Source organism: Asparagus officinalis, chromosome 7 (genome assembly GCF_001876935.1).
Source record: "Asparagus officinalis chromosome 7, Aspof.V1, whole genome shotgun sequence".
NCBI lineage: Eukaryota > Viridiplantae > Streptophyta > Magnoliopsida > Asparagales > Asparagaceae > Asparagus > Asparagus officinalis.
The window spans coordinates 2341859-2361602 of NC_033800.1; the positions used below are offsets into that span (position 1 = coordinate 2341859).

Genomic DNA, 19744 nt, shown 5'->3' on the forward strand with positions numbered 1-19744 from the left:
GTCTAGGCCCCCTAGGTACTCCCTATGGCTATAAATAGCCACCCCTTACCTCATTTTAAAGGATCTGGAATTTTGGAGAGAAAGAGGCGAAGCCCTGCTGCAGTGAAGAGTGATCGAGCACTTCAGGGGAATTCTTCATCAGATCTTCATCACCCGTGTGTCCGTTCCTTAGTATTAGCCCTTGGCGTTAATACTAAGAAGAGCTAATATCTCGCTTTAGCCGAGATAGACGCTTCAAAGCTTCTAGATCTCTCGCGGATCGACGAAGCTCTGTCCGATTTTTCTGGATCAGAAGTTCCTAGATCCCCTCGCGGATTGACGATGCTCTGTCTGATTGATCCGGACCAGATCTGATTGTCAGGTAGTCCACGGATATCAACGTCCCCGTCACAGGCTAAAGACCCACGCAAGCAAGAGACCGCAAAACAGGATCTTGTGTTTATTTTCGAAAAGTTATAATTTTTATTCTTTGTTATTCGAATTCATTGTAACGACTGAAGTTTAATAGAATCAATGATGAAGGCAACTTTTTCCGAAAACAAAGAAGAGATCTTCGACTGGCTTTTTAGGGAATTGCTGGAGCTTTGAAGATCGGAAACAGGAGCTTTCTTTATCCTTGGCTTACAAACCGATTTCTGTTAAATCAACTATTTCATAGAGTTTCAAACTCGTTCAGAGTTATCAACTCATCAAGAGTCCTTTAAAACTTGCCACGCAAGTTCTCCACATCGTTAAATCGTGAGGAGAAGACCACGTTCTAGTGAAACAAGATGTGCGGATTGTCAACGGTGAGCAAACTCGACGCGAACATTCGAGGGAGGCACTCCATCGCCACCGTGAAGAACCCAATCTTAAACAAAGGGGAAGATCTTCGTCGATCTTCTTCTCTTTTGTAATCGGGAATTTAAATTGTAATCGAGATTGAGAGAATAAAAATCAAATAAAATTCTTTCATTTTCTTATTGCAAAATTTCCACCAAACATACTTATTCTAGTTTCGTCAACTAACATTATAACATCCGTAAATAATATATACAATGATATTTCATCCTAAACGTGCCTACTAAGTTGGTCAATAATTAATGCAAAAAAAGAACCTAATGCTAACCTTAAACCTAGGGTATTAGGAAATGGCTTAGTCTCTCATTTATGAGTTCTTACTCTAGTCGCTCTATCATACATAACTTTAATTACATTAATACATATACTAGATACATGTTTCTTTTCTAATACACACCACATTACCTCTCTACGCACTCTATCATAAGCTTCTTCTAGATCTATAAAAACCATATGTAGATTCTTTCTCTTCTGTCTATATCTCTCCAACAACCGTCTCAATAAATATATAAGTTCCATAGTTGACCTCAACCAAATTGATTATTAGATACATTTTTCTCATTTCTTAGTCTTTGCTCAATTGCGCTCTGTTATAGCCTGCAAATAACCAAGTGTTAATCTTTCTTAAGTTATCGATATGTGTCCCACTCCGATCAGTCATGATCTGAACCTAGACGACTCGGACCGCTACTGCGACCGACTCCATAAGCCGACAACTTACATGGCTGACTCGAAAGATAATACTTGCCGACCTAACTATCAAATCGATCCTATAAACTATCACACTCGGCCTACTATTTTAGTCGGCAACTCGTGTAGCCGAGTAAAAAGGTGGTGTTAGTCGACCCTCCACCAGACGACTGAAGAGGCAGTACTTCTCACTCTTCTCGCAAGGAGTCGCCCCTTTTTGACAGACAGCTTGAATCGTCCCTTCTCGCTAAGCCGAGTCGTCCCTTCTCGCCAGGCTGAGTTGAAAGGCAGTCTTCCTCGAGTCCCCCGAAAATAGCCAGTCATCATCACATTAAATGCACGGTGACAAATCATCATTGCTCCAGACCCAAAAAATTTTATGACTCATCAGGCTCCATTAGCACCAAGCGGTTGCTGTCGCTTTGCACTAACCACTTGGATGACCCATCTTCGCCAACAACCGACATCTGTCAGCTGTCTGCCGAGTCAGCTAGGGCTGTGCAATCTGTCAATCAGTTTGGATTTTGGCCAAATTTGGCCAAACCGAATCGAATTTCCTATCATTCAAAACTGAACCGAACTGATTCAAGTGGGTTCGGTTTGATTTGGGTCGGTTTGTTTGGTTTGATTTGGTGTAGGCTGTCTAAAAATCACAATAGATAGCTTATCCCCCATCAAACACCGATGATGGAAGTTACAATCTGACGACTTCCAGTAGGCTACAATTTGAGGACCTTCACGACAACTGATGAAAACTCCAATTCAATAGCCTTCACAATCAACATCGGGAGTTACAATCTGACGACTCTCATATTTTCAAGGAGCCAAGACAAAGATTACAAGAGGACGATCTGTGCAAAGCTCTAGCAAAAGAGACTACAAATTGACGGTCTCTTCATATTAGAATGCAGATATCTCTCAAACCGTAAGGAATTTGGCCAAACGGAGGAAGCGAACCGAAGCCTTCGGCTTGGTTCGGATGGCCCCGTCTCGTCGAGATAGCCGATTTTCATATATAATTCGTCTAATTCCGACTTACGGTTTGAAAGTTATGACCTGTTCTTCGCAGCAAATTATGTTCTGAGGTCCGTCTGCAAGACTGGACTTCATCAGAACATTGGACTTAGCCTGAAGCCCGCCAAGCCCGCCTAAGGTTCGCCTCTGCATTACAGAGTCAAAGCGCACATGCTCAACTCTGCGTTTTCAACATCAAAACGCAGAGTTAATCGCTAAAACAGCACAACTGTGCGTTTTCAGCCTTTAAACAGGCTCAACTCTGCGTTTTCAATCTAGAAACGCAGAGTTAATCTCTAAAACAGCACAACTGTGCATTTTCAGCCTTTAAACAGGCTCAACTCTGCGTTTTCAGTCTAGTGCGTTTTTCAACCTCAACTGTGCGTTTCAGGTCCAGAAACGCACAGTTCGAGCCCAGAACGCTGTTTTCAGCGTTTAACTCGTTCAAGCACGATTTGAACGGTTCCAGAACCGTTTTCTCCCCAAGATTTTAGGGGATCACTACCCTATCATGGAGAGATTTATGGGGAGCAGTTAGACCCCATTAAACCCTCATTAAGGAGATATTTAAGGGGGCGGTTATACCCTTAACCCCCTATAAATACCTCAAAACTCAACTGAGTTCGGGCTGGGTAGTGGGAAACTCAACTGAGTTCGGGCTCTCCCTTTTTGGCTGGCTTTTGGCTCTGGGCTCTGGGATCCTTCTTTTTGGGCAGCAAGGGGGCGATCGACGTTCATCCTCAGCAACGATCGACCACAGGAGCATTCCCTTGGCTTATAACCGACTTTCGGTTCAAATCAACTCTTTTTCAAGAGTTCAAACTCGTTCAGAGTTATCAACTCGATCAGAGTTCAAAACTTGCTCTGCAAGTTCTTCTAAAACTCGTCAGAGTTATCAACTCGATCAGAGTTCAAAACTTACTCTACGAGTTCTTCTAAAACTCGTTCAGAGTTATCAACTCGTCAAGAGTTATCTTCAAACTTGCCACGCAAGTTCTCCACAGCGTCAAATCGTGAGGAGAAGACATCGTTCCAGTGAATCAAGACGTTCGGATCGTCAACGAGAAGCAAACTCGACGCGAGCATTCGAGGGAGGCATCTCATCGCCACCGTGAAGAACCCAGAATTAAACAAAGGGGAGAATCAAATTCATTCTCCTCTCTTTTGTAATCGGAATCCAAATTGTAATCGATTTTGAGAGGAATACAAGTCAAATTTTCTTTCATTGTCTTTTTACTTCAAATTTCCAACAAACATTTGGTTATAAATGTCATGTCCAAATTCAATTTCACCTCTAATCTGTTGATGAAGAAAGAAGTCCTTACACTTTAATTTATTGAAATTCATGAACTATCAAATGCTACAGAATATTAGATGGAGAAATCAAAATCTGATTCCTGCCAAAGCTTACATAATTTTTTTAGAGAAAGCTTACATAAAGAATTAAAGTGATCTGAATCTGATAGACAAAAGTAAATAAAAAATATGTAATAATTTAGATCTTGTGTACAGTTTTTATAAAATTATAAGTTTGATCCAAAGAGAAGTCTGATCCAAATATTATCTTGCATTATGTGTATTGATCAAGGAGAAAATTCAAGAAAATGTTAGAATCAACATTATAGTTTAAGTTTCTTACCTCCAAAATGGATTGATTCAAATTAAAAGAAGCAAATAGATAGTAAAAAGAGGTAGAGAACTAGAGATGATGAAAAGCCCTAGAATTGGAGAGGACACCATTGTTGGGGTGTTTCATCGCTATCAGGTTGCGTGAGAGAAAAAGACATCAAGTTGCAGCGAAGCAACTCTATATAAATTATGACGGGTCAGGTTTAAGTGGATGTGGATAGTAACTAGAATGAGTAGTACAATTCAGTCAATTCGGACGGTTCGGGTTGAAAAATCTTCAACCCGACCCGAACCAAACTTTAGTAAAAACCGAACCGAACTGTCAAATTACGTCGGTTAGTTTGTTCGGTTTGAACTGAACTATGCTCACCCCTAGAGTTAGCTGCTTGCCTGGACTCGGCTCAAGTTACCTATCTGCCCTTCTGATGCTCTATAAAAAGAAGTCATGCAGCTCAAAGTAGCTCTCGGGGCCTTTCACACAACTTTGAGATTTTCTTTATTATCTCACATTTTCCCACTCAACTTCATATACTAACTTAATCGTCGGAGGAATAACCGGAGAACCCAACTCTGGTCTCTTACGAGATCTTCGTGTGCAGGGAAGAACAACGATCTATAGAGTCGGTTATCTGAAGGAGTTTGAAGATCCTAACTCTACTTTAATCCATAAATAAACCCCATGTTTGATAACTGACATTAACACCCTCTCTTAAAGTTTCATAGTGTGACTCATGAGTTTTATATCATGATAATTTGAACAACTCTGTATATCTTATTTATTATTATATATCGGTATTAAAGTACTAATTCTCCACTCATTGGGCATTTTTTGTCTCGATAATCTTATTAAATCGAAAATATATTTAACTTCTTTGTGAAGTAAGATGAGAAGACAGAAGATGAACGAGCTCGTGGAAAAATAATATCGCAAGAAATCCAGCTCCAACCTGATGTTATGATCAATGTAGACAATGAAGACACAACTCTAGAATTGCTTAGGAAGAAGATGAAGGTAAAAAATGATTGATCTTAACTTAATAAAAAATAAAACAGAAAGAATAAAAGATTTGTTATTCGAATTTTATAGAATAGCTTAAAGATATAAGTGAGCAAAAACAATCAAAGTAGAACTGAGAAATAAGCTTTAGTAAGAAAATAAATTAAAAATATTTAATCATTGTATTTAACCACGTGCACTGTACGTGCATAAAACCCAATATTCAAATACGATTAAATATATTATCCATTGTTCCCATCCACTAGGATACCTTGTGTATAGATAATATCAATATCTTCATATATGAATTTGAGAGTTTTGCATAATATCTGAATCACCATAAATTCTGCATATTAGAAATTAGAAAATTTCCGTCAAATATTTGCATCAAGTGAAATTTTTTCCCCGAGAAAAATGTTGACAGCCACTGAGAAAACATAATATTTTGTGTAAAAGATAGATGCTACGAATATTTGTTTAAACCATTACAACAACAGAGATCTCAAGTGCTGCCCGTGCCATCCGAAACGGGAAAAGCCCACAAATTTGAGCCTTGACTTATCGTTGGGCTAACAATGCTATTTCAAGCCTAGCCCATTTCCCCATGCACGCCCCAACCAACCAACCGACCAAAAGAAGCCGCCGGTAAAGAGATTGACCGGCCTCAAAATCAATCCAAACCGGTCCTCATCCGGAGACCAACAAATCCGTCTTTTCCTTAAAAGTGTAAGGGTAAAACCGTAAATTGGAGGCGGAAGTTCTCCGGAACATTTGCCCTACACAACCGATCCCAAGCGTTTCAGTTGAGCGGGTCGGTACTCAGTTCTCCCTCTCAAGAAAATCAAGAAAAAGAAAAAAAAAAAGAAGCCCCAAACGTTTCAAGCCCTCACGGAATCTTCAACTCTCAGTGATCGGTCGATGATGGAGGAAGAAGAAGAAGAAGAAGAAGAAGAGCAAGTTCGCGAATCCGTAATGATCGGAGACGACGATTCGGCCAATGGAGGTGGCGGAGCTTCGACGGCGACGGCGGGGAGGAAGGAGAAAGTGAAGGGGCCATGGTCGCCGGAGGAGGACGCGGTGCTGAGCACGTTGGTGAGCAAGCTCGGCGCGAGGAACTGGAGCTTCATTGCTCAGGGCATCGCCGGCCGTTCTGGGAAATCCTGCAGGCTTCGATGGTGTAATCAGCTCGCTCCTTATGTTAAGAGAAAACCCTTCTCTGGTAAATTTTTTTCCCCTTCTTTTTTTTCTTTGGTGAAATTAGAGCTTGTTTATGTTTGCATTATATGAGACTGTGGTTTTACTCTGCTGCGTTGGAGGTGACAGTGTATAATGTATGATATCTCAAGGGATAAAAGAGAATTTGAAGCGCAGGTTAAGGATGATCATTGTTGCCACAGGCTTCAACTTATCAGGATAGAAATGCCATTCTTATGGAAAATTGGGCTAACTTACCAAATTAGTATATCTGTAAGACCCCTTTATCAGGTTCATATTTGTTCTAATTCCGGGAACATTTAGGCTCCGTTTGGCAAAGGGTTAAGAAAGAGGGGTTAAAAAGAAGGATTAATGTACTTAGCCTATTCGAATGGATTATTAACCCGTTAAATAAGTTTTATTTTAGTGCTTGTGATCAGTTTTAGTGTTTGGTAATAACAATGATTTTGACTATTTTCTTTATAATTAGAAGGGTTAACTTTTAATCTTTTTACATAGGAGTATTAGTAAATGAGGGGTTAACTCATTTTAATCCCTCTATAGGGGTTAGCTTAGCTCTTCTATATTTTTTATGTTTGACAAATTATGGAGGGTTAACTCATTTTAACCCTTGTATAAATTTTTTGTGTTTGGCGGGTTAAGAAGGGGTTAAGTCTCCTTAACTTCTCACTCAACCCTTTGCCAAACGGTACCTTAGGTATTAGAACCTAACCCTCGATGCAGTTAGGCACATCTCGTCACTATCGGGATGAAATTGGCGGACAAATGTCGCATGACCTCACATGACCAAATTTGAGGTCAACTAAGATGCTGATGTGGCCGGGATTAATTGACGCGGCTGGGATTAATTGACGCGGCAGAGATTAATTGGCATGGCAAAGACGAAGGCGGGGGTTTAATTAACCCTAAATTTGTCAAATACCCCATTTTCCAAACCCTTTGGAGAGAGATCACACATTCCTCTGCGGCTTCATTCCATCTCCTAGTACATGTCAACTTGTTGAAACCATGTTCAATTCTTCCATGCAGTCCATATCTCTTTGAGCTTGACCTTGACCTTGAAGAGGGCATAATGGCGCTTCCCCTAATTTGAAGATGATCCCCAATATGAATATGAAACCGAAAAGTGGGATTTTGGATATGAGAGCTAATTTGAATTTCAACCACAATTTTGAATAGAGTAGGAAGAGAAGCATGTGACAATCACATGATCTCAACTACCTATGCTTATTCATTTACACTTTGCCTCATCAGCTTTAGACTGGTCCAAATTAGGGATCACATGACCTCACGTGATGTTTTGCACAAAAAAATTTTCCGGCGGTGATGAAATGGATCTAGTTGCATCTAAGGATTAACTTTAATACCTAAATTTTGCCAGAGTTAGAAAAATATCAACCTGGTAAAGGGGTCTTACCAAATATACCAATTTGGTAACTTACCTTAGCCTTTTTAGAGATGACCAAGTTTCATGGAAGAAAGTAGTAACACTAACGTTTCATCTTATGTAACCCTATTTCAATTGAATACTTTTGTTCAATTTGATCGTGGGCGTGGCTGAAGAATGAGGTTGTTTTAGTGAAACAATGGGTAACTACCCCTGTGTCTCATTAATAAAATTTTAACGAGAGGAACACAAAGTACAAAAGACAAAAACAGAAGAATGAGGGTTTGTTGAATTCTTTGTGGATTATGTTGGTGTAGAATTTCATGGTATTTTCACTCTGTGGGTTATGATTTCCACTTGACCAGATTGTAGATGTTAAAATGCTAAAATCCTCTTATAGCACATAAGTCCCAGAATACTTCATCTTTTGGGTTATAAACTTATAAGCTATACTATCTTACCAGTTATAAACTTATACGCTATACTATCTTACCAGTTATATTTTTACAAACATTTTTTTTATCTAGTCGATACAAGGTCACCCTTAAATTCTCTGGAAGAACTCCTTATGCCTATAGAGAACAGTACAAATACTCGGTTACTAAAAAAAAGGAACAGGACAAATAGAAATAGTTGTACTAGGTCAAATCTTTATATTTGAGGAGAGACGGTGAGGAAAAAAAGGGTAAATGCATTTGTGTTGCTAATTCCATTCACAATGTCTGATCAATACGTTTCTGTTGAGTGCTCTTATTGAGTCAAGTATAAGCCAAGGGAAAAGAAAGAAAATACAGAGCTTTGTCAAAAAGAATTCCTTATTTTACCACATAAATTAATATATTAAATCCTTTAAGCTTGTAGTTTGAAGCGAATTAGCATTTATTTACTTTCCTTAATCTCCTGAAACCAGGCTGAATAGCCATCTATTTATTCGAGGGCTTAAATGAAGGATTTGGCTAATCCAAGCTGATTGCATTCAGGATTTTTTTTCGTTCAAATTATCTTATCTCATACAAAAGTTGGCATCAAATGCAAAGTTGTATCTGTTTCCGTGCCACCACCGGTGTGCTAGTTTCAGCCATGCAGTCCAGCTGCATTATGTAGGTCTAGAATGCATCACACGGTCATGAAGATCCTTGTTATTTTGAAAATTTTCACTTGTCAGAGTTCTCTGGTAATCTCCTGTTGCGTGACATCTATACTTTAGATGGAGCCTAGTAACATGAGACCAACATTATCTAGTAGTCTTGAGTTCTCGACCAATATGAAAGTTTAATGGATGGTCACCATGATTTCTCCCTTGCTGCTCGAGGTTATCTAATGTCTTCATAGTAGTTGCAAAGGATTTTTTCTACAGTAATCGAAGTAAATGGGAGGACTCCAATGAGAAATGTTTTACCTTGCTAAGAGAAATGAATTCTACACACTAATTAGTTATGCATGACTAATTAGCATCATTTTTTTGTGAAATTGTAGATATGTGAAAACAGGTGGTTATAATTGGGTTGTGGAACTGTTAGACAGTAAGGTTCTTTGTTTCAGAAGAGAATGATAGAACCTTTTTCTTATTTAGCATACCCTTCTTATTTACATATACAAGTGAGAACCCATATGACCGTTTTGTATTCCCAGTGAGTTATCTCTTGTCTTATAATTTCGCATATTTATCTCCTTGAAGACAGTTCAATTTCTTTATTTTTTATGGCTAATGTTCTCTTACTGTCCTATTTTTTTCCCTTCAATATTCTACTTCATTGCAGTTTTAACTTGTTTTCTTTTTGTTTACTTTTCTGTACAATTATCTTTAATATGCACCTCGATAATCATCCCATAGCCATCAGATCTTCTTTTCTTACGTTTACATTTCGTGCACATTTAGATTTCTGAGTTCCTTCACTTTGCTTCTTCATTTATGTTCATGCGCTTTGTCTACTGCAAACTGTTGATAGATGTTCATTTTTTGGTAAGTTTTTTTACGGTGATCTGTTACCATTTCATGTGCTTCTTTATTTGTTATTTCATGCTTTCTTTCTTATTTCATTTTCTATATTCTGACAAAAATGCATATTGCCCATGAGGTTGCTTAGAGATGGGTTCCTAATCGTGGAATTTTTAGGGAGAAGACATCTTCTCTCTCTGCATGTCCTAGACTTAAGGTCCGATTAGGCTTCTGCATTAGAACTTTTCTTTTGTAGGTTATCCTCAGCCTCATTTTGGCAGTTTATCTTCTATTTCATTATGTAGTGTGCTACAAGTTAGTTTTGAGGAAATTCATCTTCAATGTACTGCTTTCTTTATTTTGCATGAAAGTGTTTTCTGATGAGTTTTGTGCTGGTAATGGAGCATATAATTTAAGAATCATAGGCATGTCAATTCATGCAAATCTATATCTTCTATATGGTAATATCTAAGCTGTGTTCATCATGTGATCGCTTATCACGTGCCTGGCATGTGTTTGTTTACTCGTTAAAAACAGAAAAATTTTATAGCAAGTTTTGCACGAGCAACCTCTTCAGTTTGGCATTTCCACAAATTAACTATGATCTAGTGAAACAATAACTGCTGCAATTTTTTTTCTTTACCAAAAAAGAAAGAAGAAGAAGAAGAAGAAAGAAAGAAAGAAAAACCTGCTGCAAAAGATAAAATTGGAATTGGCTTCTTGGAACACCTTTTCTCCATTCATGTTCTTTAAGGACCACCTCATATGTACAAATAGCAGTCTCCATGTAGATAAAACAAGCAATTCCAAAGTATATAAAAGTATAGATCTTCGCAATTTTAACTTTTGGTGTCTATCATGCTTATTGATATGCACTAATATGCTCTGCAGAGGAAGAGGATCGGATAATAATCGCTGCTCATGCAGTCCATGGAAACAAATGGGCACAAATTGCAAAGCTTTTACAAGGTAGAACAGACAACGCTGTAAAGAATCACTGGAATTCTACTCTACGACGTAGAGCATATGGTTATCCCGAGCGCAAGACAACTAGTACTCTTCTTGTGAATGGTGGTGTGGAAAAAATTAAAGTATCTTCTGAGAAAGCTCAATCCCTTGTGCCAATCAATCCGTTTAAATCCTTGGAAGTAAGAGATACTAGTTTGAGCAAAAACTTGCCTTGTCAGGTTGAGGAAAAGATTGACGATCATGTTGTTCCTTGTGAACCTAAAGTTGAAGACCAACCGAAATTGTTCCGACCAGTTGCAAGAGTAAGCGCCTTCAATATATACAATACTTTATCTGGTGAATCAAAAGGTTCTTTACTTCCAAGATCAGTACATGAACCACAGTTCCAAGCTTCTAGATCTACTGGCGAAGCCTGCAAGTTGCTTGATAGTCTTAGCTGTGAGCCTGAGGTGCCATCTCGATGCGGGCATGGCTGCTGTCGTATTGAGAAGGAGAGTTCTCAGACTTCTTTGTTAGGTCCAGAGTTTATGGAATTTGTGGAGGCTCCCCCAATTTCAAGTCTTGAATTGGCTTTAGTAGCTTCAGATCTTAGTAGCATTGCCTGGCTCAAGAGTGGATTGCAGACTACCAGCACTAGGATATTCAGTAACCCGCGCTTGGAGAGGTAACAGTTGTGCGTTTTAGGAAGAGGTGTTAACATCTAGCGAACTGCGTCATTCACTGATAAATGACAACTCTTTGCAGCTGGAATTCAGGACATAACGTAGAAGCCTGAATCTTATCTTGCAATCGTAGAAGATATTACCATTCAGTTGTGGACCTGAGTACCGTGTTGCGGAGATGAACCGGTAACGAAAAACTCCAGAAAAAACGGTAGGAGGAAAAAAAAAAGATATTGTGCATATTTTTCAATGCTTTTGTTCCTTTAAAGAGGCCGCTGCCGGTCCTATTGCTTTCAAGTCGTTTATGTTTGGCGAGCGCCATCTATGTGTGAACACTCTTTTAGATTCTGAGCTTTACATAATCATTTTCTGTTTTCGTAGTCAGGATCTGGTGCCCTGGCTGTCTTTATACAGAGTAGACAAAAATTGTTGCGAGGAGCATGCGCCTACATTGACAAGGACTCGAGCTTTTTCTTTAGCCTGACAATATGTGTGTGTATGTATATACGTGGTTGGTATCGTTAGTATTAGCATGCAAATATCATCAATTCAAATTTAAGTATCTACTTTCAATTTCTCACGTTCAGTTTCCTACGTCCAAGGGCAAGGCGTTGGACTTTGAGATTATTTTGGGTCTGGTCTCTCAGTTTTTTCCCCCCTCTCAGTGAAGTTGTTCACCTAAAATCTACCGGCGCTAGCATCTGCCCCCATTAACAAGCGCATAGAGAACTGAAAGTGATGGGAAAACATCCCCACATGGCTCCTCTACCAATGGCGCAGTTACACGCGCACCTGCATCAATTATCATGGAGATGATGACACAAGGTCATTAGACTCTCTGTTTGTGTCCAATTCACATCATTAATTGCCCCTTTTGCAATGAGACGGCATGTATTATATACTCTTCATTTGTCTCCTCGGCTTTGAAAGTGCAAGCGTTTTGTTTTTTGTTTATTTCTTTCCTCTTCAAAACAAAAATATCAAGCATGGATCATGCTCTCCTCATCAAGGGCCAGCCCCTCTTTTCACTAGGTTCCCTCTCTTAGGGCAAGTGCAGCAAGCTCCCACCCCCACCTCCTAAGGCTGAGGTGGCGGTGGGAGCTTGCTGGACTTGCTCCAGCAAGCTCCTAAGGGAGCTCTGAGAGCTTCCGTGGAACTAAGCAAGCTCTGAGGGCTTTGTGCCATGGAGCTCCCAAGCTATTAAAAAAAAAAATTAACAAAAAACTCCTTGCTTTTGTACCTTTGCAATAGAAGAGGGGTTTTGATAGAAGAGGGGTTTTTTTGATAGGGTTTTTTGATAGAAGAAGGGTTTTTGATATTGTTGGAGCTCCTAACTAGGAGCTTGTTGGAGCTTCATAAAAGAAGAAGTGCCTCTTAAGGCTTAATTTGTTAATTTTTTATTCTAAAATGCTTGAGAGCTCTTGAGAGCTTGCTGACTAGGACTCCCAACTGGGAGCTTGCTGCACTTGCTCTTAGACTTTAAAGAGCACATCCAAAGGTGCATGGGTATTTTCATTGTAGAAAGATGTGTATTTTCTTATTTTCTAGTGTTTGGTTCAAACTAAAAAAAAAAGAAGAAGAAACCATGGTTATGATCACCATGGTGTGCTTACCACTCAAATAGGACAAAATATTTGTGAAACATGAGTGGGGTGAGAATACTCAACATTTGAGAGTCTAAAATTCCGAAATAAGACTACTTATGAATTGAGGGACTAATTTTAAATATAAGGTAGTAATTTACAAATTTTATAAAAATTTGAGGGATTGATTATGAATATTTAAGGAAGTAAGTCCAATGATTATGAATATTTAAGGAAGTAAGTCCAAATATTTAATTATTCGAAAGACTAATTTAAGTTTTTATAAATCTATTTTAGAGACTAATAAATTCAAAATATGAACATTTGAGGGAGGACATTGAAATTATTTAAAGATTTTGGAGTCTATTTATAAATTTAACGGGTAATTTGCAATAGGGATTTTAGTGAATAACTTCAACTAATTATGGACATCTAGGAGGGTAATTCCAAACCTCTAAAGATTTGATAGACTAATATTAAGTTTGATGAAGTAATATTCAAACTTTAAAAAATTTTGAGGAAATAAGTGCAAATAATTTGTTTATTACTGAATAGTATTTTTGCACATGAAGTTGAGGGGCTTTTATGAAGTTTATCCACATTTGTGTGTTCCCGTGAAAAATGTAGATGCATAATCCACGGGACTACTGGACTAGTAGTCTCATGGATTTCCTGGAAACAACCCTACAGGTCACCAACCTCCCATCCTGTTGGCTATCTGTAGGTATAAATGAATGCGTACGTACAATCAGAGAATTCCACACAAATTTATTCAAGTTTTGATTATCTGCAGTTTGGCTCAAATCAAAATAAGCCTCAGATATTGTGAACTTACCCCCATAACATCAACTGGACGAGATCGCGGCTGGACGAGATCGCGGTGGGAGAGAGAGGCTGTGCGCGGCATGACGAGATCGCAAAGAGTGAGGCGTGTTAGACCCTAGAGGGGGGTGATTAGGGTCTTATGCTAATCTAATCCGATTAAATACCAATTAAAACTAATTAATAAGTTATCCTAGCAAGTATGAAATGTAACAAGATATGTAAGCTAGGATAAACAATATGAATAATGAGATATATCCTATATGATGAAATATATATGCAAGGATATATAAACTAACACAAGGGTAAACAATATGAACTAGATAGTGGATGATATAGATAATGAGCTAATGACAATGGCGATATAAGATATGAACATAAATATGAATGAACGCCAAAGCACACTCAAACAAGCAATATGATCACGGAGTTCGGACCTTCCGTCCTACGTCTCCGCTCCCCACTCCCGGGGAGAAATCCACTATCACAACCGGGTTTTCTACGCTCACCCGAATAACGTTTACACCTCACAGTGTCGGTTTTCAACGCTCACCGATCAACGTTCACACTCACCCTCACAATGTCGGTTTTCAACGTTCACCGATCAACGTCCACTCCTCACACTCGGTTTTTCTAGTTCACCGAAAACTTCACAACACACTCGGTTTCTAGCTCACCGAAAACCTTACAACACTCACAAAGTAAATACAACCAATTTGTTCTCTACAATAGATGAGAACACAATGTAGCACAACTCAAATTTGTTACAACTCCCCACAACCCAAATTATACTATGAATGTAAATACAATAAGCTCAATGGTTGTGTGTGTAAACAAAGAGTAGATCAAATCAAACTAAACTCAAATAAATTCTAGCTTAATAAATCAAGTATATATGTAAAGCTAGAGTTTGGTTAGAAAACTTCTCAATTTGATAACAAGAGATGGAGGATGATAGTTGGAAGGCTCAAACTTCAATAGATAATCTCCTCAGGCTCTTGTGGAATTTGATTCACCAAAACAAACTCTCATTTGCTTAAAAGCTTTTTAAAACACACTTAAACAAACTAAAACCCTTGTTAAAAACTTATTTAAACTTGATTAAAAACTCTCTTAGTTAGCTTGAGAGTTGAAGACAATGGGGTTTTATCCCTCTCACAACTCAGCCAACAACCAGAGCAAAAGACAAAAACAGCCCCAATGCAACGGTCAAAAACTAGCCGTTGGAAGCTGAACTGGGCGCGTCGGTCGACCGAAAATTTCGTCGGTCGACCGAAAATTTTCATCGTCGACCGTACGCGTCGCGTACCGGTCGACCGACAGACGTCTGTCAGCCCAGTGAACTTTTGACCTCAGGTTCGGTCGACCGGTGCGGTCGACCGAAAACTGATATGAAAACTGTTTATCTGATTTTGAAATGCTGTTTAAAAATATCAAATAAATTCAGAAAAATGTAAGACTTTGGGGAATGATTGTAGACATGATAATACACATGCTATAAAAACTGGTTTTCTAAAAAGACTTCCCAAATGAGAAATATCATCATTTTGCAAAATAGTCCAAAACATGAAAATGTAAACATATGAATCTTGACATTTTAGCTTAACCATGTTTTGAAACATTACAAAATGATTTTGTAGACTTAATAAAAGATGTATATGATTATTGTTAAGTCTATAAACCAAGAAAACAATATATATATATATGACTATATATATATATATACGAAGAAACCAATAAATGTGTGTGTGTATATGATATTGAGCTTAGAGTATCTAACACACATAATATAAAATCTAAACTAGATTACCCAAGCTTGATCTTGATCTTCATTGTAGCTCAACTTGGTACACATGCGGATGAAGCTTGAACTTGATCTTTAACTTGAATTGTATGTTGCTTCACTCCACAATTCCGCCAACCTCCATTTGATATCGTCGTTATGGCGCAATCCATCCATCCTCCAACTACGTTGTTTGTCTACAATGAATAGATAATACAAGCACTAGACAAACAACATTAGTAGTAAATTGTTTGTAAATCATCATCAAAACAAGAAGGCCAACAATCTCCCCCTTTTTGATGATGACAAACAATTTACAAAAAGGATATATGCATGAAAGGAAATGAATATATAGATTACAATTCACATGCATATAAACAAGAAAGAATATACATATACTCACAATATTTCTCCCCCTTTGACAACATCAAAAAGGGGACAAAAGGATTAAGAGAGCGAAAGCTCCCCCTATCAATAAGCACGGGTGAGTATCAAACATAAAAAGATATAGGGATTGCTCCCCCTATCAAAATGCCATATGGAATATATGAAATGAATATCATGGCAAACATATGTGAGCAAGCATAAATGAGAAATATGCTAAACACCACTCACATACAAAAAGACAATGGGAACACATATAAAATAAAATATGTGTCTCATATCCAAGAACATAAAAAATATGTATAAAAGTAGATTTATGAAATCAAAAGAAGAGGAACATGAGAATCATGCAAAACGTTTTCAAATGAAAACAATTCAACCAAAAGAAATCATAAATCAAAGTTTATATTCAAAAATAATGTTTGATCAATAAAGAAAAATTTTCTTTACATAACTTGATCAAACCACTCATAGAATACATTATAAAGCATATTTAAAATTTGAATCATCTATTTGTGCTTATATAATGAATTCAAAATAACAAATCAAAGCAAAATTTTCATAGCTCAAAAGTAACTCATGAACTATGGATTTGAAAAACTAAAAATCATCTTTGATTTTCAAAAATCAAGAGAGGCAACTATATCTAGCTCTTGAGCTAGTATTAACCCATATAAACATTTTTGCACCCGGTAAACATAATTTGGGAATAAACACCCAATAAACCCGGAGGGTTATATAAGTACAAACCTCTCATCAAAACAAAACAATTAATCATGAAAACAAAAGATTTTATCAATTATAAATTGTTTTCATATAAAAAGATTTCAAACCATAATTTTCAAAATCAAGATAAAGAAGGATAAAAACATTAAAATTCTTAGTTTGAAAATCAAATTTGTTTTGGTACCCAAGAACTCTTGGTACCAAAAGATTTAGGGACATGACCCCTATCATTTAAGCTCAAAGCCCTAGGGTTATGAACCCTCTTAGGCACATATGGTGCACTAACATGGTCAAAACAATATTCATTCAAATGACCCTTCCGATTGCAATTTGTGCAATGAAAGAGATCCATTTGTTTTTGTGGACCATTAGCTCGTGCACGGGAATCATTTGCAAATAAAGATTTTCTTTTAAAATTATTTTGCAAATGAGAAACATTCTTAAACAATGGTCTATTTGGAACATATTGCAATTTAGAAGCTTTTTGTATATCAAAACAAAATTTAGCAAGATGTCCAAACCTACCACAAACATCACATTTAAAAACATGTGGTCTATTGGAAGCATTTGTCAAATGAGATTTTCTTTTCAAATCAAAGCAATAATTGGCCAAATGACCAAAACGACCACAATAATCACACTTGAACACACTAGCATGCTTATGATGAACTTTGTGAGAATGAGCATGTGAATGTGTAAGTGTACAAGATGAAGAAGCTTGATGAGATGCACAAGAAGGATTAGTATTCTTATTTTTGTGTGCATCATAGCAAAACTTAGCTAAATGACCTTGACGGCCGCATATAGAACACTTATAAGTTTTGCTATACATGTGTGCATAATAAGTGGATGACTTCTTAGACTTAGCACACATATCCATAAGCTTCTTATGATTATTAATGCATGTTTTCAAAGTTGAATCTAAAGATGAAATACTTTTGTTCATAAGATTCAAGTCTTCATTCTTAGGCACATATGCATTTTTAGAAGTAGAACATAAATAGTCATTTATAAATGAAGCAGTGTTATTTTTTATGTTCTCTACTTCTAACATGGCATTATCTCTTTCATAAGTTAAGCTAGCAACGTTTGAAGTTAAAGAAACGTGATCCAATTTTATTTTTTCATTGTTTTCTTTAAGGATCACATTTTCATTAGAAATAGTTTCAAACTTATATGCTAACAACTCATGATCGGATCAAAATTTCATGCTCGCTTTGTAAATTAATGAATCATTTTGCAATTTGTTAAAGGCATGTAATAATTTTTCACTAGCACAAGCAAGTTCATCATTAGGTAAATCATTTATGGTTTCGAACTCGCAAACCTCACTAGGGCTATCGCCTAGTGGCCGTGTGCATGATGCTCCACATGAACTTGAAGCGGGATCCTCCAAAGCTTGTCGGATCGCCTCCAAGTCTCATTGATGTGCTTCTATAAATATCCATAAGGTGTAAGCACTATCAAAATGAACAAACTTGTTAGACATAGATGAGTTAAAAGCATTTAACAAATATTCTAACAAAATGTTGTTCATAGTAAACATGCGATGATCATTTTTATTCCACTTGGATTTCTCCAAAATGGGCACAATATAAGCATCATCTATAATTTCCCATAAATCAAAATGTTTAGATCTAACAAATAGTTTAAATCTAACACACCATTGGGCATAGGGGAAATTGTCTAATCTAGGAGCAACACTAGAATCATAGCCTAAACAAGATGCATCATTCATATTCATAATTTGTAAAAATATGCAAGCAAGATGCAAATGCAATCAAAACAAGATTAGCACAAAAAGATAACTTGGATCTTTAACTCAAGGCGATTAGACCTTAAATCAAAGAGCACCAAGCTCTGATACCAATTGTTAGACCCTAGAGGGGGGGTGATTAGGGTCTTATGCTAATCTAATCCGATTAAATGCCAATTAAAAATAATTAACAACTATATTCTTGCAAGATAGGTATACAATCTATTATGGGCAAGAATATGCAATATACACAAAGTGATATATCCTATATGATGAAATATATTATGAGTTATATGCAAGGATATGAAACTAAGGGTGATATAAACATAAACAAGATAAACAAGATAGTGGACAAAGTGAACAATAGATAATGGCGACAAGAATGATATGAACAATAAGCACAAGTGAGACGCCAAGACAATCACAAACACACAAAGATGATCACGGAGTTCGGACCTTCCGTCCTACGTCTCCGCTCCCCACTCCCGGGGAGAAATCCACTATCAACCGGGTTTTCTACGTTCACCCGAATAACGTTTACACCTCACAGTATCGGTTTTCAACGCTCACCGATCAACGTCACTCCTCACAATCGGTTTTCTAGTTCACCGAAAACTTTACAACACACTCGGTTTCTAGCTCACCGAAAACCTCACTACACACTCGGTTTCTAGCTCACCGAAAACCTTACAACACTCACAATGTAACAAATATAAATTTGTTCTCTACAATAGATGAGAACACAATGAAAGCACAAATCAAAGTTACAATCTCTCACCACCCAACTATACTATGTATGAAAGATACAATAAGCTCAATGTGGGTGTGTGTAACAGTGAGATTCAATAAAACTTAACTCAATAAGAACTAGCAATAAGAATTGATATGAAATTCAATAGTAAAAATGCTAGGAAATAGAGTTAAGGAAACTTCTCTATAAACACAAAGAGAGGATGATGAAATGTTGAAGATGAACTCTTCAATAGCTGATTGTAAACTCCTCTTTGTAACAGCAAACCAAAACAAACTTAAACCAAACAAAAACAAGCTTAAACCCTTGTTTAAAACCTTGTTTAAAAACTTCTTTAAAAACTTCTTAGCTTAGTTGAAAAGACATCAGCAATGGGGTATATATACCCACTCAAAGCTCAGCCAAAAACCCCAAAACGAAATGACCAAAAACCCCAGCAAACAGCTCAGAGAAAGAGCCGTTAAAAAGCAACGGCTATATTGTCGGTCGACCGAAATTTTTGTCGGTCGACCGGCAGAGAGCAAAAGCACGAAGAAGAGTTCTGGACCTTCGTCGGTCGACCGGTGCGGTCGACCGATGGAGTTTTTCGGTCGACCG

At 37.5% G+C, this 19744-nt stretch overlaps 2 protein-coding genes across 5 annotated transcripts in view; both read left to right on the forward strand.

Annotated features, from left to right (window-relative positions):
* Positions 1-19744, forward strand: part of LOC109848265 — a 56363-nt gene that overhangs the window by 20626 nt on the left and 15993 nt on the right. The gene's annotated exons all lie outside the window — the stretch shown is intronic.
* LOC109848264 (transcription factor MYB1-like) lies at positions 5906-12296 on the forward strand. 4 transcript variants are annotated; one of them, XR_002248753.1, is made up of 5 exons: positions 5906-6389; positions 10603-11344; positions 11425-11553; positions 11724-11838; positions 11930-12296. XR_002248753.1 is itself a non-coding variant. In XM_020417688.1 (3 exons), exons 1-3 carry the CDS (start codon positions 6089-6091, stop codon positions 11453-11455), a joined length of 1074 nt encoding a protein of 357 aa, XP_020273277.1. In that variant the 5' UTR covers positions 5906-6088; the 3' UTR covers positions 11456-11722. The 4 variants fall into 4 exon arrangements, 1 of the variants encoding a protein (XP_020273277.1); XR_002248752.1 differs by having other exon boundaries at positions 11724-12296; XR_002248754.1 differs by having other exon boundaries at positions 11728-12296.